Source organism: Artemia franciscana, chromosome 5 (assembly GCF_032884065.1).
Source record: "Artemia franciscana chromosome 5, ASM3288406v1, whole genome shotgun sequence".
In the NCBI taxonomy this organism is placed as follows: Eukaryota; Metazoa; Arthropoda; class Branchiopoda; order Anostraca; family Artemiidae; genus Artemia; species Artemia franciscana.
Genome location: NC_088867.1, coordinates 22,863,719 through 22,889,497, shown reverse-complemented (window position 1 = coordinate 22,889,497; position 25,779 = coordinate 22,863,719). Strand labels below are relative to the sequence as shown.

The 25,779-nt window shown below is 36.3% G+C and overlaps 1 protein-coding gene across 1 annotated transcript in view; it reads left to right on the top strand.

Annotated features, from left to right (window-relative positions):
• Positions 1-14,732: 14,732 nt before the first annotated feature.
• The window catches only part of LOC136027124 (exportin-7-like), a gene marked incomplete in the record, with an annotated part of 197,101 nt that continues 186,054 nt past the window's right edge, over positions 14,733-25,779 (top strand). The window contains 3 exon segments of the mRNA XM_065704079.1: positions 14,733-14,840; positions 21,614-21,720; positions 24,507-24,640. Coding sequence (XP_065560151.1) covers positions 14,826-14,840; positions 21,614-21,720; positions 24,507-24,640 — 256 coding nt within the window.

The following is a 25,779-nucleotide window of genomic DNA, read 5'->3' as shown; positions in this document are numbered from 1 at the left end:
GGCTCCATCCCAAAAAATGATAGGATATTGTAGGGCATCGTAGCATCGATGAGTTTCAGCAATTCTTAACAACTGAGCGTTTCGCTTATGAAGAATAATATCTAGAGGTGAAAACTGATCACCGACCATAACGATTGCCACTTCGTCGATAGTTGGAGCATTGTATCTACGCACATGTTGGCCAGGAGGCGTTTTGTCAGCGGAAATAACAATTTTATGCGTATCAGTAGGCATCAAATCGATGGCTGTTTTGAACAGACGCACTAAATTATTATTTTCGTGGAAAAGAAGTTGCAATTGGGAAACGATTGTCCTTTCAACGTTGGGAGAAATTTCGCAACGTGCATTCAATTCAGAATTTCTATCACTGATGAAGTACAATTGTAAAAATTTATGATTCTCGCCTGAGAATGGTAGAAGGAACCCTGCTCTATGATAAATTTGCCCTTTTACTTTGAAAGTAGACATAAATTGATCTGGATTTTCGATTTGGGCTCCAAACGATGTCATTTGGAAACATGAGTTGTATTTTCTGATTTTTGACAAAAAACGCTTAGATTCTGACGTAGTTCCAGTAAGGAAAGTCTTCAATGGCTCTGGTGGTGCAGCCAATAGAGGAAGTTTAACTTTTCCTGGGGCGCAACACATTCCCATTGTTTCACCATTGAATTTCAAGGCCTTGCAATAGGGACAAATTTTAGACATTGTCCCGATTTGAACACATCTACTCAAGCTATAATCATCGACTGGGTTGTACCTGAATGCCAGGCGATAACTTTCAGGTTGTTCTGATTCCTCGGCACGCTTTCTTTTCTTACTTTCTCTATCAGCAGCAAGCCTGATTTCTTGCTGTTCTTGTGATTCCTCGGCACGCTTTCTTTTCTTACTTTCTCTATCAGCAGCAAGCCTGATTTCTTGCTGTTCTTGTAATTCCTCGGCACGCCTTCTTTTTTCACTTTCTCTTTTAGCAGCAAGTCTGTTTCCGCGTTGCTCTGGTAGTTCCTCGGCACGCTTTCTGTTCTTTCTTTCTCTATTAGCCTCAAGCCTGTTTCCTTGCTGTTCTTTTGATTCCTCGGCACGCTTTCTGTTCTTTCTTTCTCTATCAGCCTCAAGCCTGTTTCCTTGCTGTTCTTTTGATTCCTCGGCACGCCTTCTTTTTTCACTTTCTCTTTTAGCAGCAAGTCTGCTTTCGCGTTGCTCTGGTAGTTCCTCGGCATGCTTTCTTTTCTGACTTTCTCTATCAGCAGCAAGTTTTTTGGCAAAGACTCTTTAAGCATCTTCATCGGCTTTTGCCATGGTAAGTTCATAAGTCATTGTAAACTTAAACATTAATAGATTTCTACGTGAACATATGTCTTAAATATCTTGAATGACGTCACCGTCAAAGCAAAAATGACGACAACTAATTTCATGACGTCAGTCAATACAGAAACATGACGTCACCTGATCCACAGACAGACACACAGACAGACAACTTATTTTTATATATATAGATGGATGTTCTGGTCGTCATTTAGACTCCCTGTGTCCCGGTCGTCATTTGTGTCCCGGTGCTTTGTTGATGGTGATTGCTAATCGAACATTCCTTGTGTCCCGGTTGAGTGTCCCGGTCGTCATTTATATTCCCTATGTGCCGATGTTCCTTCGTCATTAGTATCCCGATGTCCCGGTCTGTAATTTCGTCAGTCGAAAACATGACGTCAGTCGACAGACAAACATGGCGTCACTCGACAGACACACACATACACAGACAACTTATTTTTATATATATAGATGTCCTGGTCGTCATTTATACTCCCTGTGTCCCGGTCTGTAATTTCGTCAGTCGAAAACATGACGTCAGTCAACACAAAAACATGGCGTCACCCGACACACCCACACACACACAGACAACTTATTTTTATATGTATAGATAAGTTGTTTGTGTGTTATGTCTGTTACACTTTGTCTGTTACGCCAGATTATATCTTCTATATATATATATATAAAAATAAGTTGTATGTATTTTTGTGTTGAGGGTTTAAATGTAAAAACTGGGAAATGCATAAATATTTTGAAATATTTTGACAATAGATTAATTTAGTTTGAAAACCTTAAAAAAGATACTTGAAATTTGAGGTTTATTATAAATTGTTGAGCTTTAGCGAGCTTGGCACGAGAAGATTTTTCCAACTGTCAATGTTATAGAATGTTACCAAAAAGCAAAACCAGGCTTGCGGTTCAAAGAGAAAGGGCCATATTAGGAATGTGCAATTTACGTCAACGAAGGCGTGTCGAGGAACTACCAGAGCAACGCGAAACCAGACTTGCTGCTGAAGGAGAAAGTAAAAGAAGAAGGCGTGTCAAGGAATCACAAGAGCAACGTGAAAACAGGCTTGCGGCTTCAAGAGATAATACTAGATTAGGAATGTGCAATTTACGTCAACGAATGCGTCTCGAGGAACTACCAAAGCGACGTGAAACCAGAATTGCTGCTAAAAGAGAAAGTGAAAAAGAAGGCGTGTCGAGGACTCATAAGAGCAACGTGAAAACAGGGTTGCGGCTTCAAGAGATAATGCCAAAAGAAAGCGTGCCGAGGAATCACAAGACCAACGTGAAAATTATCGCATGGCATTCTGGTACAGCCCAGTCTATGATTATAGTAGATGTGTTCAAATCGGGACTATGTCTAAAATTTGTCCCTACTGCAAGACCTTGAAATTTAGTGGTGAAACAATGGGAATATTTTGCGCCTCAGGGAAAGTTAAACTTCCTCTACTGGTTGCACCCCCAGAGCCAATGAAGACTTTGCTTACTGGAACTACGTCAACGGCTATCACTTTAATATTAAATTGATGAATCCAGCCACTAACAAAGAAATGAATAAGAAATGCAGTGCAATGCATTATTATTCCTATAGACTAATGATTCGGCAGGATGAAGACAATTATATTTTAAAATGCCGTCAATTGTTTCACCAATACGTCGTTGATATGTATGCAAAAATTGAATCAGAACGTTTGCTATATATCCGTCTGAATCCGACCAAGCTCCGCTCTGAACAGTACATTCATTTGCGAGATTCATTTGCATTCATTAGGCTGGAAGATACATAAGCAGCAATGAAGCTGTTTGGCGAACTCTTTCATTTCCGATACATGAACGTAGTCCGGCTGTTGTTCATTTAGCGGTACATTTACAGAATGGTCAACGTGTATATTTTTCGGAATCCAACGTGCAACAAAGAGCCCTGAATCCACCGGATACAAAGTTAACTGCTTTCTTTTCGCTATGCAAAAATGATTCTTTTGCAAAAAAACTGCTGTATGCTGAAGTGCCTTCGTATTACGCGTGGAGTTTTAAAAATAAAGTATTTGAACGTTGAAAACAGGGTAAGTCAGTCGACGGCCAACCTACCATCTTCAAAGATACCACGATAGGAAGACTCTACACCGTTCACCCCAATCAACATGAATGCTTCTTTCTACGCCTACTTTTGGTGAATGTACCCGGTCCGACGTCCTTTGAATATTTGAGAACTGTAAACGGTACTATACATGACACTTACCTTACTGCATGCCAAGCTCTGAATTTATTGGAGAATGACCAACACTGGGATAACTGCATCAATGACGCGTGCAAAACGTCAACTCCAAGTCAAATTCATGCATTGTTTGGCATCATACTAACAACTTGCTCTCCATCAGCTCCTAAGGAGTTATGGGAAAAATATAAATCAAAAATGTCGGAAGATATACTCCATCGAAAACGGTTAGAGACGTCAGATATGACTTTTGATTTTACATCAGAAATTTATAACTACACTTTAGTTATTATAGAAGATTTGTTCGTATGTATGGCAAACAAACCTCTTCAGGATTTGGGAATGCCTTCACCTAATCGTATCGCTGCTGTTTCAACATGTGTGGAATTGGATCTTGAACAAAGTTACAGTACGAGTGATCTACAGTACGAGTATTTCCAAATCATCTGGGATGGGTAAAGTATTGCAGCAATGCAAACTTATTATTTGGGACGAGTGCAAAATGGCACACAGAAAATCGCTCGAAGCTCTGAATCAATGTTTGAAGGATTTGCGAGGGAATTCGAAACCCTTTGGCAGCACATTAATATTGCTTGCGTTTTCAGGTACCTATAATACCTAGATCAACCCCTGCAGACGAAATGAATGCTTTCCTGAAAAATTCTAATTTATGGGCATACGTAAAAACATTAAAATTAACTACAAATATGCGTGTCCGATTGCAAAACGATGACTCTGGTCAAACATTTTCAGATCAATTGCTGGCAATTGGAAACGGAAAGCTCCCAGTAGACTCAATTTCAGGACGTATACAACTACCTGCTGAATTCTGTAATTTAGTGACGTCCAAAAATGAATTGATTGAAAAAGTATTTCCGAATATTCTAAACAATTTTAAAAATAATAAATGGCTAAGTGAAAGAGCGATTCTTGCGCCCAAAAATATAGACGTCCACGAAATCAACAATATTGTTTTGACCAAGATTCGAGACCAGGCAGTCATTTACAAGTCAGTCGACACAGTTTTGGAACCAAATGAGGCGGTTAATTATCCATCTGAATTTTTAAATTCCGTGGATCTTTCAGGGTTTCCACCACACGTGCTAAAACTAAAAATAGGCGTACCAATAATATTGTTAAGAAATATCAACCCACCAAAGCTTTGCAATGGCACGCGACTTGCCGTAAAAAAAAACAATGGAAAACGTAATAGAGTCCACAGTCTTGACAGGGCCTTTTGAGGGTGAGGCTGTTCTTATTCCTCGCATTCCCATGATTCCAACTGATCTGCCTTTTCAATTTAAAAGATTGCAATTCCCAATTCGATTAGCATTTGCAATCACCATCAACAAAGCTCAAGGTCAATCATTAGAAAATGTGGTATTGATCTTAATACTGATTGTTTTACCCATGGACAATTGTACGTTGCATGTTCGAGAGTCGGTAAACCTGACAATCTATTTATATGCAGCGACAATTAGACAGCGAAGAATGTTGTATATTCGCAAGTTTTACGCAGTTACTTTGTATTATATCTATCTATCTATCTATCTATATAAAAACGAGTTGTGTGTATGCATGTTTGTTTGTTTGTAAAAAGAGCGTTTGCATATGACGTCATTATTAGTACATAAGGCTTTGTATATGCACAGACAATGGGAAAGCCAAGAATGTTGTATATTCGCAAATTTTACGTAGTTCAAAACACATATATAAATCTATCTATATTCATAGGTGGTACACGGGGACACAACTACAATGGCGCATAACTAATAGGGCGCGCAACGACTTACACGCACGGGGGGGCTTGGGGGGCGTGAAGGGCCCCCACCGACTAGGTGTTGGGGTGGCGTGAAGCGCCACCCCAGCAGTTAGTATATATATATATATATATATATATATATATATATATATATATATATATATATATATATATATATATATATATATATATATATATATATATATATATATATATATATATATATTTAACTACGTAAAACTTGAGAATATACAACATTCTTTGCTGTCACATTGTCTGTCCATATAAATAGATTGTCAGGTTTACCAACTCTTGAACATGCAACATAATAATTGTCCATGGGAAAACAATCCGTACTCAGATCTATACCGCATTTTTCTAACGATTGCCCTTGAGCTTTTTTGATTGTGATTGCTAATCGATCATTCCCTTTGTCCCCGTCGTCATTTATATATCCCCCTGTGCCCCTGGCGTCCCCGTTATAGTTGTGTCCCTGTGTCTTGGTCGTCATTTATATTCCCTTTGTCTCTTTCGTCATTTGTGTCCCGGTCTGTAATTATTCTTTGCATGTCCCGGTCGTCATTTATATTCCCTGTGTCCCGGTCGTCATTGGTGTCCCGATTTGCCGGTCTGTAATGTCATCTTATAATGACGTCATATACAAATCCTTATATACTTATAATGACGTGAAATGCCAACCCACAAACAAACAAACATGCATATATACAACTTATTCTTATATATAGACTAGCTGTTGGCGTGGCGCTTCGCGCCACCCCAACACCTAGTTGGTGGGGATGTTTCGCGCCCCCCCCAAGCCCTCCCATGTTTTTAACTACGTAAAACTTACGAATATACAAGATTCTTCGCTGTCCCATTGTCTGTACATATAAATAGATTGTCAGGTTTTCCTTCATTTTTCAGCTTTTCATTTTTTTAGTCTTTTTTCTTTTTCAGTTTTTAGTTTTTTTAGTGTTTAGTTTTTTTTCCTTTTATTTCTGTAGTTTTACCTTTTTTTTATTTTTTTTTTAGTTTTTTTTTTCTTTTTTAGTTTTTAGTTTTTTACATTTTTTAATTTTTTTTGTAGTTTTTACATTTTTTAGTTTTTTTCTTCTTTTGTATTAATGCTAAAGCCAAGGTTCGAACCTGGAACCTCTTGGACCTAGAACCTGGAACATAACGCTTTACCAACTGAGCTACTTCGGCTTGAATACATTCGTTTTTGAATTGATATTAAATAAAAAAAACTAATTTTTTTAGCTGAAAGTAAGGAGCGACATTAAAACTTAGAACGAACAGAAATTACTCCGTGTATGAAATGGGTTCTCTCCTCCGCAATCCCTCGCTCTTTACGCCAAAGTTTGACTCTTTGCCACAATTCTGCTTTTTAAAACAATTAAAAGCTTTAGCGTAATGAGCGAGGGATTGCGGAGGGGACAACCCATTTCATATACGGAGTAATTTCTGTTCGTTTTAAGTTTTAATTTCGCTCCTTACTTTCATCTAAAAAAAATTAGTTTTTTTTATTTAATTAACACGAAAGGATGACATTATGTCATTTTTTTTTTAACAAAAAATCATGCCGACATCTTTAGTTTGATCGACCTAGTTAAAAAGATTTTTTCTTGTAAAGTTTATTGTGTATATTAAAACAAGAAAAAGAAATCAATAAAAAATCATATGTGAAGTAAAGAACGTCGAAATTACAAAAAAAAGTTAGAATCTGGTCTGGTCCCTGATACGCATGCCAAATTTCACCGTCCTAGCTTTTCTGGAAGTGCTTAAGCTAGCAAAACCGGGACTGACAGACCGACCGACACACCGACAGAAATTGCGATAGCTATATATCACTTGGTATACCAAGTGCCATATTGGCCTTCAGTGCACTGACCTTCCTTATCGTTTTATTATATTTTTATTATTTGAAATTAGTTTTTATTTTCTTGTCCCCTGCTTTTTTAAAAAGTATTATACCTATTTTCTCTCATTATTATAAATTCTTTTAAATTCAAAGTGACTCAGACAGAAGGGAAAAAAAATTAGGCAGTACGGATATATAATATGACATCCTTGCGACACGGGGGATTGAACCGCTGACCTGTCGATCATGAGATCAGCGTTTATCCACCACGCTATCACAAGGTATGAGGATGTTTTATTTTTCTATTACTTCACAAAGTTCAAAAAATTTCTACAGAAAATTTATAATAGCTGATTTGTTTTTTCCTTTGGGAATGGGACTGAGGGTTAAGCAAAGCAATGGATTATTTACCAATCATGAATTTGATCATTTTATTTTCTTCTTTACTTAGTTATGCTAGTTTTTTTAATATGTTTCTTTTGTTCTTCCGATAAATGACTTATTTTGCGTTATCACTTTAATTCTGTCGTAATTTTTTTCTTTTTCGATATTGAAATATTAACATGTATTCTATATTATATTCTGATTTACTTTGTTTCTTCTTTTGAAAAACAAAATATGAATTAAATTATCAATCTGTACATAAAAATATGCCAAAATTACCCCATGGTAAGCAAAAAAAGACATTCTGCTATAGCACATACAGAATTTTACAAGTTTTGGGTTTTTATGGTATTTCCGTTTATAGAGGGATCCTCTGTCATGTCTTAATGTGATAATATGGAAAAAACTTCGTTTTTCTCAAAGAGTTAAAGAGGCTGCGTCCCAAAGTTGAACCTTAAAACGTACAGGAATTAGGAGAGGCAGTTGGGGGCTGCCGCCCCCCAAATCCCCCGCTTTTAAAGACTCTTTTGTACAGGTTTTTTGTTGTGGGGAGCTGCCACCCCCCTAACCCCCCGCTCTTGGCTTCGGAAAGGCCCTCTTTTAATTAACAAAAATTGAAATGAATGAATAATGGAATAACTTCGAAAAATGTTAAACACAAGAGGACAGGAGAACCATTGCGCCGAAACTAGTAATTAGTAACAATGAAGTCCCCCAACAATAAAAAAACCTGTACACAAGAGGCTTTAAAAGTGGGGGGTTTGGGGGGCGGCAGTCCCCCAACTGTCTCTCCAAATTCCTGTACGTTTTAAGGTTCGACTTTGGGACGCAGCCTCTTTAACTCTTTAAGAAAACGAAGTTTTTTTCATATTATTTCTGTACGTTTTTCTACAATCCATGGTGAATGTAATTTAATAATTCCTGTACTCCTCGTACAAGAATTAGGAGAGGAAGTTGGGTGGTTGCCGCCCCCCAACCCCCCCCCCCCCCGCTTTTAAATCATTGTATAAAATAGAAAAAAATAGATAGAATGACCGAAATGTTTCTTTTACTCATAAGAAGCTAATATTCTGTTATCTCTCAAATGATAGGCAGTCCAGGTGTTATCAAAATTATACACTTTTATTTTGATCGCTACGTCCAAAAGCCTATAATAAAGAATTTATTCTAAAAATGCCTTCTCATATAGGAAACATCTTTAGGTGATTATAGTAAATTATATATTATTTATCTTATTTAGCAACTATTTATATAAAATAAGTAAATATCCACGGTTCATTAAATCGAGAAAAACTTAAACTTCTTCACAACATTTGAAAATTCACCTAAAAATTGGCAATGAGCACTTAAAGGCTATTAAATATATACTTAAAGCATATTTATATCACACTTATTTCGGACATCGCTGAGGATTGCCCCAGTTGCAAAGTCCCCCAACAGGGTCAAAAGTCAGTTCTTTTGGACATTTATCTTACAGCTCCAGAGTCAACTCGTGCACAATTTATAAATTTTTTACAGCTACCAGAATGGGGGAAATTGCCCACATCGAAGCATCTTACACGTCCATTCCCAATCTTGACTTTTTCTAACTTATTTTCTTTAAAATTGTCAACAACTTCATCATCACTTTCATCATAATAGTCAGAATCACTTTCACTTAGGAGTGGATCTGGAGTGGGTTGGTGCTGTCTTTGACGAAGAGGTGAGTCATTGATTCTTCTTGGCAAACTTGGGCGTTGAAGACGAGTGAATGGCTGAGGTCGTTTTTGTATAAAAGGTTTCACAACGACTTGTTCAGAACTTTGCACAATAGTCACACTAGGAACAGATGAAACTTTTGCACTTTCATCGATTATTTCATCGTTGTCGAGATCTGCTAAAATTTCGAACTGTTATATTCTATTTCAAAATTAAACTGCTACACACGGGTTGATTTTTATATGGATTTTTCCTTCTCTCCTCAGCTATATTGTTTTTAATATCATCAGATCTCTCTCTCCTAACTTGGCCCAAGTTCAGCTGATACAATTCTATCCAGATAAATTGTGAATTTTCTCTCAAAAAAGGACAGATGGCGTCTAGGACGTTCATTTCTGATATGCTAGATGGCGTCTGCGTTCTGTTTGGAAAACATTTCCAATCAAGGAGAATTTCCAATTACATAATTTAATTTCTGGAATGGAGCTGGATTTTTATGATGCTTGCAGTCATTCTCGCCGGGCCGAGCTCATTATTTTGATGTACTTGAATGTTGATATTCGTAACTTTTAAGAATTTCAAAAATTAACATGGGACTATTAGACTATTAGGACTATAAGAAGACTATTAGGAGAGGCAAACCCCCCGCTTTTAAAGATTTTTGTACAGGTTTAATTTTTTTTCATATTAATTCTGTACGTTTTTCTACAATCCATGGTGGATGTAATTTAATAATTCCTGTACTCCTCGTACAGGAATTAGGAGAGGAAGTTGGGTGGCTGCCACCCCCCGACCCCCCCCCCCCTCGCTTTTAAATCAATGTATAAAATAGAAAAAAAATAGATAGAATGACCGAAATGTTTCTTTTGCTCATAAGAAGCTAATATTCTGTTATCTCTCAAATGATAAGCCGTCCAGGTGTTATCAAAATTATACACTTTTATTTTGATCTTGTGAAAAAAAACCGCCCGTAAGAGACTTAAACCCTTGACCCGAGGATTTAAAGTCCCACGCTCTACCGACTGGGCTAACCACTTGCGTGTGTGTAAATATAACTTTTAAATAACTTTTGAAAATTTCAAATTAACATGGGCTCTTATGGAGAAATGGGTTAATTAAGTAGCTAATGCGTGGTTTCTGGAAAACAGGGAAGAAGTTATCGAATCGAGCTGAAATTTCGCGGATTAGTTCCTGGGCCGTAGGGGACCTTAACTTGTGAATTTCAGCCCGATCAGACAACGTTAAAGGGGTGGGATGGAGTTGGGGGGTCGAAACTTTCGGGGGGTTAAGATTTTCCTACGAAACTTTCAAGGGCACTTACTCGGAGAATTCCGCATCGAATGAGTCTTCGTACACCCAGATCCGATGTCGGCTGTGACCTGTAGGCGTCGAGGAAAAAAAAGAAAATGAACTTTAAGTGGCTATGCGTGGTTTCTGGAAAACAGGGAAGGAGTTATCGGAGTTATCGAGCTGAAATTTCGCGGATAAGCTCCTGGGTCCTAGGGGACCTTAACTTGTGAATTTCAGCCCAATCGAACAACGTTAAAAGGGGGCTGGGGTTGACGGGTCGAAACTTTCGGCCAGATTTTCCCCATGAAGGAAAAGCTGGAGGGGGATGAAATTTGGCAGGTTTCTTAGTTGGAGCTCGGGCTACGAAATGCATCCCTCCCCATCCCTCTGCGACCACTGGAACCGAAGATCGCTTAACATTGTCGTGGTTCGCCCCTTTATAGAGGCACGAGTGTGCCTCCTTGAAATAATTTGTATCTCTGCATGCATTGGATTTACCTGGGGGTTTCGGATTTACCCAAAACCTGGGGTAAGTTCGATCTTCTTGAGATAGGTTGCTTTGATGCCGTAACTAACAGAAACAACAGAGATTGCGAGCTTTCTAGATTGTGAAGAATATTACTAGTATGATTAAAAGCAACATCAAATAGTTTTTATTTGTTTACTCCTAAATAATTTCAGGGCCAAATTAAGCTGAAAAAATTAGATAAGGGTTCAGGATTACTTCACTTCATCCTAGCTTTTGGTTAGTTTAAAATGGACCTGAACGTTTCAATTTAATAATCTAAACACTTTCTGAAATATTGCTAGTACACCCTTTTGACAATCTGCATCTTCATTGTAGGTTTTGATCAAGTTCAACATACCCCTAATCATTCCCTGAAAGCACTACCTTAATACCCTTAGGTTCAATAGTACCAATAGCTACAGTAGCCGTAGTAGTAGCATTAGTAAAACTATGCACATAGCACCTTATATTTTTTTCAAAATCCTCCTTAAAACAGGCGGAATAATTCAACTTATTGCCGCAAACATATCCTGTGCCATTGCTGTTACATCCCTTTGACAGCCTGCATGCATATAGTATATTCTGATTTAGTTCAATACTGTCTCAACATTCTTTCAAATTTTCAGCTTAATACCCTTAGATTTGGTTGCAGTACTATAGGTAGAAGCTATAATGATAGTAGCAATATCAGAAGTATCAATAGTTGTGGTAGTGGTAGCAGTAGAACCAGTAGTAGTAGCATGCAAATCTTTGCCTCTCGATTAGTTCATTATCTTGAACAACTAGGCCTATATGTTTTAACTTCATACTGCAAGCCGTTCCTAAAAAATTGCTTATACGCAGTTTTGAGAACCTGCATGCACATAGTGTGTTTGATTCAGTTTAAACTCCTCCCTGAATATCCCCTGAAATTTTCACCTTTATACCCTTAGCCTTAGGTGTAGCAGTAGTGACAGTAATAGTAGTAGGAGTATTATTTCTAGTTGTAGGAAAAGGCTACTAACAGCAGCAGCTGTACATCTAATAGCAGTAGTACCATGTTACCTTTTGGTCAGTTCAACACCCCATCATCAAGCCCTGGAAGTTTCAACTTAATATATCAGCTGTTTCTACGATATTGCCAATATACCCTTTTGATCAAGGAGGCACACTCGTGCCTCTATAAAGAGGCGACACACGACAATGTTAAGCGATCTTCGGTTCCAGTGGTCGCAGAGGGATGGGGAGGGATGCATTTCGTAGCCCGAGCTCCAACTAAGAAACCTGCAAAATTTCATCCCCCTCCAACTTTTCCTTCATGGGGAAAATCTGGCCGAAAGTTTCGACTCGTCAACCCCAGCCCCCCTTTAACGTTGTCCGATCGGGCTGAAATTCACAAGTTAAGGTCCCCTAGGGTCCAGGAGCTTATCTGCGAAATTTCAGCTCGATCCGATAACTCCTTCCCTGTTTTCCAGAAACCACGCATAGCCACTTAAAATTCATTTACTTTTTTTTTCCCTAGACGCCTACAGGTCACATCCGACATCGGATCTGGGTGTACGAAGACTCATTCGATGCGGAATTCTCCGAGTAATTTTCCTGGAAAGTTTCGTAGGAAAATATTAACCCCCCGAAAATTTCAACCCTCCACCCCCCCCCCCCTTTTAACGTTGTCCGATCGGGCTGAAATTCACAAGTTAAGGTCCCCTACGGCCCAGGAGCTTATCCGCGAAATTTCAGCTCGATCTGATAACTCCTTCCCTGTTTTCCAGAAACCACGCATTAGATACTTAATTAACGGATTTCTCTCCATAAGAGCCCATGTTAATTTGAAATTTTTAAAAGTTGTTGAGAAGTTATATTTACACACATGCAAGTGTTTAGCTCAGTCGGTAGAGCGTAGGACTCTTAAACCTCGGGTCAAGGGTTCAAGTCCCTTACGGGCGGTTTTTTTTCACAACATCAAAAAAATTTTGATAACACCTGGACAGCTTATCATTTGAGAGATAACAGAATATTAGCTTCTTATGAGCAAAAGAAACATTTCGGTCATTCTATCTATTTTTTTTTCTATTTTATACAATGATTTAAAAGCGGGGGGGGGGCGGCAGCCACCCAAGTTCCTCTCCTAATTCCTGTACGAGGAGTACAGGAATTATTAAATTACATCCACCATGGATTGTAGAAAAACGTACAGAAATAATATGAAAAAAACTTCGTTTTCTTAAAGAGTTAAAGAGGCTGCGTCCCAAAGTCGAACCTTAAAACGTACAGGAATTAGAAGAGGCAGTTTAGCAAACCCCCAGCTTTTAAAGACTCTTTTGTACAGGTTTTTTTTGTGGGGGGACTTCATTGTTACTAATTACTAGTTTCGGCGCAATGGTTCTCCTGTCCTCTTGTGTTTAACATTTTTCGAAGTTATTCCATTATTCATTCATTTCAATTTTTGTTAATTAAAAGAGGGCCTTTCCGAAGCCAAGAGCGGGGGGTTAGCAAAAAAACAAAAAACCTGTACAAAAGAGTCTTTAAAAGCTGGGGGTTTGGGGGGCGGCAGCCCCCCAACTGCCTCTTCTAATTCCTGTACGTTTTAAGGTTCGACTTTGGGACGCAGCCTCTTTAACTCTTTAAGAAAACGAAGTTTTTTTCATATTATAACATGTATAAAACCAACTCCTTATTTAGTAAATAAATTATGTTTTTATGTTCTCTCTCTCTCTCTTGTCATTTTTTTTAGAAATGTAAGGCTAGAAGTAGCGCAAGGGAGAGTCTATGCGCTAAATATGACAATTAAACATAGGCTTTGTCACAATTATCACTACAACTGAATTCCTGTTTTTCATTAGTTTTAAAGCAATACATTGATTATATACAATACGCATCGTTCGACTCCAGGTTTAATCCTTAAAACTCCCTGGATTTGAAACAATTCCCAACGTTTGATCTTAGGTTTAACTTCTTCTTCTTATGTTTATGAGGTCTGTGGATCAGTATGATGTTCATTAATCTCTTAGACATTACAGGAAAAACTCCACTGATTATTGAAAGCTTCTGGCAATATTCCTAGAAAAAAAAACTGCCGGTTGACAGCAATCAACCTTCTGCTAGTAATAATGGCGTCTTCTCGGGATTGATATCATCAACCTATAAATAATAGCTTCTAATTCATGTGACAGGGACCAATTGATTAGAGCATCAATGAGTTTAATGCTGAAAACTCTTTGAATTTGAACTGGGGAAGCTAGCAACAGGCACATTATCACCGATTATATGAATAACTTGGGGTGATTTGTGGATTTGCAGAGTCGAAAATTTAGCATTATCTGTCAGGAGATATAATTCTATGACTGCTTCTTCATTTCATTAGTCCACAAACGGTTCTCTAGTTTTAACAGTTAGACTCCAAGCTGCAATATAATTTTGATTATAAGTTGAAATATAAGTTTAAGCTTGTAAGGTGAAGATTTATACAACAAATTTTTCATTGAACCTTTTTGAAGATCGGGCTCATGCTTCGCCCTAACTTCTTTCTCACAAGGCAGAGAAGATTTGACTCCCACAGTTATTCCAATTTTAAGCTTATTCCATAAGGGTTGTACAAATTATAATTTACTTTTAGCTGATGATTTGGTATCCAAAAAACAGTTGATATCATCCCTTTTCTTTATTTTTTTTCTTATCACAGCCCTCTCTTGACCCGTTAATAGTGCTAAAATAGCATCAATCAATTGAATCATTTTAGATGGCAGTTCGAGTATTCATTCATACAGGAAAAACGTAAAAAGTTTAAAATTGGATATGAACTGATAAAATCCAAACTATTATGGCTGAAGATTTTGTGAGTTTACGAATGCAAATTCTACCTTAGTAATTTTAACTGCCCTTTAGTTATATTATAGCCGTTACTTAGCCTCCTACTTCCTAGAATAACCCCATTTATGGTCAGAACCCATATTCTCATGGCAACTTTCAGCATAATGGCCTTTATTTTGCTTAGTTAGGCTGATTTTATAATTCCTAACTAGCAACTCCAAGAAAAGTTTGAATTGGATTAAGGTCTAGATAAGAGTTATTTTGCTATCTTGGAAAGTAGTTAAGCTTGGTGATTCAAACTCTCAGATATGGGTCCAAAGCCAAAATAATACCCCCCCCCCTTAAAGTGGCTAACTTTGATGAACATGTGTAAATATTATGCTAAAAAACGAAACTTTTAGAACTAGATCAAATGTTTGGTACAGCATAAATGAACACCAAAGAAAGTGTCCTGATCCTCAAACCTTTTATTGATCCTTTTACTAGCATTTTTATCCTCAAACCTTTTATTAGCATAGAGCAAGGGTCAGCAGCCTTTTGTTGTAAAAGGACAAAAAATTTATGCAGGAATATTATTCAGGCTGTACTTAGGTCACATGTTATTACTCTAATGTAGTAGTGTAGGTACACTATAATGATTAGATTATATCTACAGTATTTATGTACACATATTTTAGGCTTAAAAATGAAATGCTTAATATATGTTTTAGAACATTTATTGTAGTTAATACAGTCAGTGAGATTTTTGTTGCTGCATTTCACTTGCAAGTAGTTTTATATTAGCTTGCATTTTTGTAGCAGAGATGCATATTATTGCATCTTAATGTATATAGAATAACTGAGAACAGTTTTTTTTTCCAATTATACAGGATTAAAAAATATTGCTCACAAATATATGTACTACCAAACATGATAATCATTTGCTGTGCCAATTTTTTTAACTCCTCTTAGTTATCAGAAGGCAAACCTCCAATGAAATCTAGTAAGTTAGGTTTTTCCTTAAATACTATTTTAAGTGTGTTATTACTTAGAAAATCTATCATGTTGATTTGCAAATCACTTGGTACATGATTGATATCCACTGTTAAGCGGATTGTGAAAATATCCATTTTATGTAAGATCTTTTTGAAGTCAGCAAATTGTTGTTCAAATTCAGTTTAAAGTTGCATTAATGCACTGTTCATTTTACTATTTTGCCAAACAAAATTTATACCCCTTCTGCTGCTTTCTTACAATTTGGAAAAATAATTGAGCTTCCTTTTGTTGATATGCTTGATAAATATTGTTAGTTTCATTTCAAATGCTGTAGCATTTGAATACATCTGGCATATCAATTTATTTTTTCCTTGTAAACATGTATGAATAGATTCAGTTCTGAAGTCAAATCAATTAAAAACCCAAAATTGGCAACCACTGCTTGTTGTGAATTTTGGGTGTTACCCTTCCTGTTATCTTTATGAAATTATAAGTTTCTCTTTTAAATGAAAAAATCATTGAAGTATTGCACCTTGGCTTAGCCATCTTACTTCACAGTAATACATCACATCACCATATTCAGCTTCCATGTTTTCCAAAAAAATTTTAAACTAACAATAAGCAAGTCCACTTTTTCTTATAATATAAATAGCAAATATAACAGTATCCATTGTTGCTTTCCACAATAAAACCTTGGAACACAATGCTTCTTGATGAAAATTGCAGTGAAATGTATTTGGCTATTTAGATCCAGGCTCTAGAAGTTTGATGTTGACTCTTCTAATGATCATACCTGAATGATCAATTTATCCCAGCTCAAGCTTCTTGAACCAAGAGCTTGTTCCAAGTGGTGAAATAAATCTTTTCCCTTTGTAGTTCCATTGAGACTGCATACTTTAAGTAGCTCCTCATATACATGAGAGTTTTCATCAATTCCTTGTACAAATATTAAGAATTATGCTTAATCCAACATGGATGCACTGCTGTCCTTTACAAGTGTGTAAAAGACTGTTCTTTATCCTTAAGCTGCTCACACAAGTTAGTACCCAAGTTTGTGGTGCAGCAGGTGTAAGTTCTAGCCAAGAGACTGATTTCTTGATTTTTTTCTGGTTCTGGGTATACTTCCTCTACAATAGTTAAAACACACTCTTTTACAAGTTTGCTATCAGTAAATAGACAACCATGCTGTGATATTAGTTTGCTATTTGTCATTTATTCTATTATTATTATTATTATTATTGCTATTACTTAGCTGGCACATACAGCTGAATTGCTTTTGTCTTGCACAACATTAAAGATTTTTTGCTTACTTTTTGAGTGATAGTATCAAGTTAATGATCTTTTCTTGGATTCACCTTCAAGACACTCAAATTTGGTTTTGTACTCAGTATTGTAATATTGCTTCAAGCTATATTCCTTCACTGTGGAAATACTCTTTTGACAGATTAGACTCAATGGTTTTTTCTTAACTTTAGTAAAAAAATAAAAAATACAAATTTGGCCATGCTTCATTAAAAATCTCTCTTTCATCAACAATCTTCCTTTCATCAACAACAGAAATATGTGATGATACATAGTGGGTTATGACACAAACAATTCATTTATTTTCAAAAAAGGGCAGAAATTTGCTTCTTTGATCCAAAAATTGACATCAAGCACACTTTTACCATAAATTGACTAGAAGTTGGTGAACATGAAATGCAAAGATGTCCTGGAAGCAGTACCAGGGGCAGTAACAGGGCATAATAATTTATGAGTATATCTTCTCTATGGTAAAAGATAGAGTCCGCTTAGTCTGACCACTTCCATTTTTGAAGTCTGGCCATACAAGTGACATTTACTTTGGTACCATTCTCTGTTTTCTTCAAAATATAACCAGGGCAAAATCCTCTCTTATATACTACAGTTAAAACTCACCAACACTGATGTAGCTAAATACTTCTTCATTCACATCCTCCTCATCAGAAAAACCAGCTTTCAAAGAATTAACAATTTCATAATACATGACCAATTCATCTTCATTGTCAGATTCTATATACAGTGTTTCTTTGTGTGGATGTTTTTACTGGTTCTAGATGTTCACCCCACCCTGCAGAAAATCCCCCCCGCCTTGCAAAAAGATGACCAGTGGAAAATATCCTCCTCAGAAAACACTGGCCTACAGGAGGGGGAGGGGGGAGGGTAAATACAGACCAACATTTTTACCTTAGCAACTATCTCATCAACTACTTTGCTGATCTGTGATTTCTTTTATTTATTTTTTTCAAGCTGAAATTTATAGGGAATTAGTCCAAACTTTAGAAAATTCTGTGAAAGTGTAATATTTTCTCAGAGTTCTGATCATTGAGTAGTAATAATCCTAAAAGTTCTTCTTTAGGGCCTGAATGAGACATAAATCTAAAAAAGTGAAACTTGTCCTGTATTATTTATGTCACAAGACTTGCCAACTGCTATTGATAAAGCTGGAGCCAATTTCAGATCTTTGATATGCTGTGTGTTTGTACTCAAACAAATTTTAATTGCTCTATCTTTAATGGTTTCAGAAGACATAACTCCTTAATTCTTTTCAAATCTCTTTTGTTGTTCAAATCTTTTAACTGAAGCAAAAAATTGTAATTTTTACTGTACATGTTCTCAATTTATTCAAGAATTTAATGTATAAAAAAAGATGCAATTTTTTCATTACCCAAATCTTTTTTTTTTAACGAAAATGTAATTGTGCCTTCCATGGATATTTGTGCCAGAGTTGTACTTAAGGAGCCAAAGAGCCACACGCAGCTCTGGAGGTGTGCTTTGCTGACAACTGGTTTAACCCCTTCCTTCTCCTACTATACTAAGTTTGAATATCCTTTGCTCCTCCCTCTCCCCTTCCTTTGCCCAACAATACCTGGAATTTTCAACTCTATCCCCAAGCTGTTCCCAGAATAGCATAGACATTTAAGTGAGATGGATACACATAACGTCTTTGATTTACCTCTCCCCCAAGTAAAAAACAAGTTCAATTTGCCCCCTCCTCTCAATATTTGCTCCAAGTTTCCACTTGATCCCACAAGCCATTCATAAGCCTTATATATCACAAGCCCTATATAAGAGAGTAATCAGTAATCCAAATAATCAGCAATAAAAGGTTTATGTCCAATTTCCAGCACCCTAAATCTCCTCCTCTGCACTTCCAGCAAAATACATGTTTTCTTGTCCCAAAGAGCAATCTCTGAAAATTTAGAGTTGAAGTTTTGGATATATCTATGTTTGTTGTGGTTGTAGTATACTCTTTGGAAACCCTGGGAATCTTGGCACAGTAAATAATCTGTAAGAGCTTGCTTGAAATACAACTAATTAGCAATAAAAAGTTCTTGTCCTATTACTGGGACCATAAAATTTCCTCCGATGCTCCAAACAAAGTGTATGATTTTTTTTGTTCCAAAGAATAGTATCCAAAAGGCTGGAGACCTGCCCACCATTCCATTATAATACTTATCTGTAAACAGTGGGGAACTTGCAGAATTTGTATTGCCTTCAGTTCATATCACCTTCAGAATTCCCTGCAAGTTTCATCTTAATATCCTTAGCCATTTCTGAAACATTGCACATGTGCCCTCTTTCACTATAAAAGGTATATTTAAAGGATTGCCAATGTACAATGCCAAGTGTCATTGCTGAGAATTTGCAGAGACGTCCCTTTAACAATCTGGATGCACATGTGTCTTGATTTACCTTAAAATTACCTTAAATTGCAGCTTGGAGCAATATAAGGTTTTTCCTTGTAGAAACTCCAGAGTTTATAACACATGACACATAGTTGAATATATACACTTGACTAGTGGTTTGATGTTGCTGATTCGAGTGCTTCCCAGTTATACTTCCATTCTTTCTTTTGACCATTCGTTGTCAAGATGGTTCTTAAAGCTGTCTGTGGCTTGGGCATCAATGGTATCTGGCAGTAATTTGTTCCTGAGGTTGGCAACACGGTTGGTAAGAAAATGGGCGCGTTGCCCCTTTGAGGAGAAAGGCCTGGGTAACTTCAAGTTATGTCCCCTTGTACAAGAATTCTGAGACGCCAGAGGAAGAAGACCAGGAACTGCCTTTGAACTATTAAGTTTATGAACCAGAATGGCATCACCCCGTCTTCTTCTATAAACCAGAGTTGGGAGTTTCAGCTTGCATAGCCTTGTAGGGTAAGGGAGTTCATGCAGTCCACTCACCATCTTAGTGGCTCTTCTCTGGACATCTTGAAGAATTTTAACATCTTTTTTGAAAAAGCGGGGATTCTTTGAAAAAGGGGGATTCTTTTTTTTGAAAAAGAGGACTGATTGCCTCATAATAAATTTTAACTGTTAAAAAAGTCACTAGAACTTTGAATTTTCAGCAGAGCGAGTCCCCCCTGAAGTTCTGCAATTACCCCTTCCATTAAAAGTGGCCCGAGAAAAAAAGCAAAAAAACATAGAAGCCCCTTCACTCTACCTCTGCTGAACTACTGTCCTGCCTAAGTAGTATCATATATGAGGAGAGAAACTTCGCCCCCAATGGCCAGTTTTTCCATGATCTTCAATTATATTTTAGCTGATAAAATCAATTAATGAGTAAAATTTATTGCCACTCGTTAGTCGTTTGTTACAAACCTATGCTTTTGATTAGAGGGAGAAGGGAGGGTGGAGCTGTTGCTTCCTGTGAAAGTTAAGTAAAATAAATGTGTGTTAATAGCGGAGTGTTTTTTTCAGAACGCACAGTTTTTCTCAATTTAGGTCCTTTTAAGGAAAAAGCCTGTCTTTCATGCACAAGAATACAGGAAAATGATATTATATCAAAAGCAGTGCAATCTCAATTCTATGTTTGTAAATTCATCCAAATGTATACTTCTTTTTTTGGACGTGTTTCATTACCTGATTATGTCTATTCTGTTTTTGGTATAGAGATATCTTCAAAGGAGACAGTTCAGGATTTGGGTATCTGTTTTAATTTCTGCTCAAAATTTGAGAAACATGTTTCCGAAGCTATGGAAAATGCAAATTTTTTTCTTTTGCCTCTGATAAGATGTTTTTGTCAATGTAATATTTATGTTTACTTACGCTTTAAAATCTCTTGTTTAACTTCATTTGAGTATAAATTTTCACTTTGTTTTATTGTCCTATTGTCCTAATTCTCCATGTTTACAAAGGGTCTCCAGGCTCCAAATCCCTTCTTTCAATATTGCTAGAGATGCACCAATATAATTATGGGTATATGGAGTTTCTCAGGTGATTGATCATATTTTTTTCAGATTATTTTTTCAATTTTAGACATTAACCTTCAACATAACAACATCTATTTAAAATATTTCGAATTAAAGCAAAAGAGAAAATTGGCAATCATTCATTTGTTTTTAAGGTTGCTGAAGATTAGAATAGCCTGACACCAGAAGCTATGGAATGAACTAATAGAGAAGTAATCAAGTCTAAGGTTGTCAAACACAATGCTATAAAAATCAATTTGTTCTCTGTTTGGCTGTCCTGATATGTTTTTCATAAGTAATAAACATTATGCTTAACTTTATTTATTCCTTCTTCTCCTTTTTTCTTTACAGCATCTGATCTATTCAAACAAGTAAGTCTTTAACATGCATGGTCTACATTAGGCTACCCAACCATTGTGTTTAATTGATGTGATAACTTAAGATTAATGGTTACAGATAGAATTTTTCCCTTTTAAATTTAGACTTTGTAAGTTAAATTTACAGATGCTATTATCTCTATAAGATGGCTATAACTTCTCATAACATACTCATGTCTTTTTTTCTTCTTGGAAAAATAGGACATCAAAAAGGTACTTATTTTGATTGTATTATAGGACATTCAGAAGTTGGAATTGCTATGCAAGCAATTTTACGAACCAGCCAATCCATCACAGAGAACAGAAGCAGAGAAAGTATTGGTTAACTTTCAGCAATCTCCTAGGTACGTTATCTCTATAAGGGTTTAAAGCACATCCTGCCCCACCTCATTTGGGCTATGAATCCAGAGCCAAAGATATTTGGAATTAGGCAGATCATGGATGCGTGTTTATTTGTTAGTTTGTTTGTTTTTTTCCCAGGGGTGATCGTATCGACCCAGTTGTCCTAGAATGTTGCGAGAGGGTTAATTCTAATGGAAATGAAAAGTTCTAGTGCTCTTTTTAAGTGACCAAAAAAATTTGAGGGCATATAGGCCCCCTCCCACGCTAATTATTTTCCCAAAGGCAACGGATCAAAATTCTGAGATAGCCATTTTATTCAACGCAGTCGAAAAACCTTATAACTATGTCTTTGGGGACGACTTACTCCCCCACAGTCCCCGTGGGAGGGACAACAAGTTACAAACTTTGACCAGTGGTGCTTATATATAGTAATGGTTATTGGGAAGTGTACATGCGTTTTCAGGAGCATTTTTTGGTTGGGGGAGAGGGGTTGAGAAGAGAGGGATAAGCCGGGGAACTTTCCATCGAGGAATTTTCATGGGGGAAGAAAATTTCCATGAAGGGAGCACAGGATTTACTAGCATTATTCAAAAAAAAACAATGAAAAAATAAATATGAAAAAGTTTTTTTCAGTGGGAAGTAAGGAGCAGCATTAAAACTTAAAACAAACAGAAATTATTACCCATATTGGGGGCTCACCTCCTCCTAATGCCTTGCTCTGTACTCTAAAGTATTTTTTATTAATTTCAACTATTTATTCCTCGTCTTTTGTGATTCAGGGGTCATTCTTAATGGATTGGAACAAAATTTAAGCTTTAGTGTAAAGAGCGAGGTACTGACGAGGGGGCGAACCCCGTCATATCTATATATATAAAAATAAGTTGTCTGTGTTTTATGTCTGTTACACTTTGTCTGTTACGCCAGATTATATCTTCTATTATATATAAAAATAAGTTGTATGTATTTTTGTGTTGAGGGTTTAAATGTAAACACTGGGAATTGCATAAATATTTCGAAATATTTTGGCAATAGATTAATGTAATTTGAAAACCTTAAAAAAGATACTTAAAATTTTGAGGTTTATTATAAATTGTTGAGGTTTAGCAAGCTTGGCACGTGGAGATTTCTCAAACTGTCAATGTTATAGAATGTTACCAAAAAGCAAAACCAGGCTTGCGGTTCGAAGAGAAAGGGCCAGAATAGGAATATGCAATTTACGTCAACGAAGGCGTGTCGAGGAACTACCAGAGCAACGCAAAACCAGACTTGCTGCTGAAAGAGAAAGTAAAAAAAGAAGGCATGTCGAGGAATCACAAGAGCAACGTGAAAACAGGCTTGCGGCTTCAAGAGATAATGCTAGATTAGGAATGTGCAATTTACGTCAACGAAGGCGTGTCGAGGAACTACCAGAGCAACGCTGCTAAAAGAGAAAGTGAAAAAAGAAGGCGTGCCGAGGAATCACAAGAACAGCAAGAAAACAGGCTTGCGGCTGATAGAGAAAGTAAGAAAAGAAAGCGTGCCGAGGCTATTGCAAGGCCTTGAAATTCAATGGTGAAACAATGGGAATGTGTTGCGCCTCAGGAAAAGTTAAACTTCCTCTATTGGCTGCACCATCAGAACCATTGAAGACTTTGCTTACTGGAACTATATTATCTATATATATAAAAATAAGTTTTCTGTGGGTTATGTCTGTTACGCCAGATTATATATTCTACATATCTATCTATATATATGAAAATAAGTTGTCTGTGTGTTATGTCTGTTACACTTTGTCTGTTACGCCAGATTATATCTTCTATCTATATTAAAATAAGTTGTATGTATTTTTGTGTTGAGGGTTTAAATGTAAAAACTGGGAATTGCATAAATATTTCGAAATATTTTGACAATAGATTAATGTAATTCGAAAAACTTAAAAAAGATACTTAAATTTTGAGGTTTATTATAAATTGTTGAGCTTTATCAAGCTTGGCACGCGGAGATTTCTCTAACTGTCAATGTTAGAATGAACATTAACGCATTGAAAAACATTGAAAAAGATAGAATGTTACTAAATCCTACAGATCACTTTTATTAATTGATGAAGGATTGTATAAAGCCGAAGAGTGAATGAAAAAGACACAAAAAACAAACAAATTTTGCTCAGGCCACGAAGTTTCTGGGAGGGTGTCGTTTACACTAATCTGCTGGGGGTGGAAGAGTGGCGGTAAAGCTATCAATTTATTCATTATGTGTCCTACAAATGAATTTATGAGCTTTATTAAATGATTTATAACTTTTTTTTTAAGAATTTAAAGCAAGTTTGGAAAGAAAGCACTCGTTTTTGTGACAATTAGCTAGTAGCCTGATTTTCCTTGTTTACTGTGCTAGTGTCTACTCAAGGATATTTTGGCAATTTTTGTTTCATTTTCCTATAGAAGGGGAGGCCCATTTCTTGGTGCAGTTGTATAGATTTTTAGTAGAAAAAGTGAAATCTGTAAAATTGTCAACACTTTAAATTTCCGAAGCAAAATTACTTTAAATGTAACACTAAGTTACTGCTTTAATTGACTTTTAAAAGAGCATTAACTTTTGAAGTCACAAGACGGCTGGTGGCCAAAATTTGTCCATCATTTCTACAGATATAATTGTGAACTGAAAAAAAAATCCGATAAAGAATTTTTATCGATAGCATAGAATAAATGATCATTTCCTTCAAAATAAAACAGAACTGTTTGTGAATTTAAATTTATAAATTTTGGTTGCTGTCTCATTATAGCTCTACTTTAAAGTAATCTCTTTCTTGCAGCTCTTTAAATCAGTGTCAATTGCTGTTAGAACGAGCAGATTCCTCATATTCCCAGTTGCTAGCAGCCACTACGCTGAATAGGCTTGTATCAAAACCTGCTCAAATACTGTCATTGCAGCAACGCATTGACATTAGTAAGTCTTCTTTTGGTAATTTTAGGCTTGCTGTTCAATTTTTGCTGGCAAAATTGTGTTCGCACTGTTAGATTGGTTTAATTTGTAATCTCACAAAACTAGATACAAGCATATCTGCAAACTCAAGAGTCAGTAGTCGCAACATTGATCGAACGAAAGCTTGTACCAGAATTCTGGTCATCAACTCCATCTTATTATTTTACAATGTTGAATCAATATAGCGATGATAAAGTCTTCTTTCAATAATGTTATTTTTGTAACTGTAATTGTAATTTACATTCTTATTATACTTTTATTTAATTTCTATATATATTTTCTATAGTTTATTTTCTATTTATTTTCTAAATATATTTAATTAAGTAATTTCTTCAATTTTTGAGCGAAAAAATCTACTCAACAAGCGTAACTAAATTCGTGTTTCAAATTTGAATATAGAAATAATTAAATTAAAAATATATTTTTTTTTTCAACTAAAAGTAAGAAGCAACATTAAAACTCAAAACGAACAGAAATTATTCCATATATGAAGGGATAGCCCCCTCCTCAGTACCTATCTCTTCACGTCAAAGTTTTTGTTAGCGCTTCTAATTCAGAATTTTTTCAAATTAAACGACTCTTGTGTTTCAGGAGTCGTTCTTAAAAAATTAGGAAAAACAGTCAAACTTTATCATAAAGAACAAGGTATTGAGGAAGGGACAACCCTTTCATATACGGAATTTGTTCGTTTTGAGTTTTAATGTTGCTCCTTACTTTCATTTGGTAAAACTTGTTTTTTTTATTATTTAACTCCTGATCTTTTTTCAAATAATGTCGGTAAATCTGGCTTTCCTTCATTGGAAAATTCCCTTCTTTCAATGGAAACTCTTCCATGTAGAGTTCCTCCCAAGTAAAAAATATTATACAGAAGCAATGGGTAATTTTTTTTTGACTTACAGCCCTTTCCCAAAGGGCTGTGAATGGTCGTATATCCCCAAAGGGATAGTTATTGAACCTTTCAAATATGCTGAAAAAAATGACTATCAGACGACTTTGAAGAAAAAAGGGCTTGAGAAGGGGGTCAACTGCCCTCCATGTTTTTGTCACTTTGAATGGTCTCTGGAACTTCTAATTTCCGTTCGAATGAGCCCTCTCGCGATCTT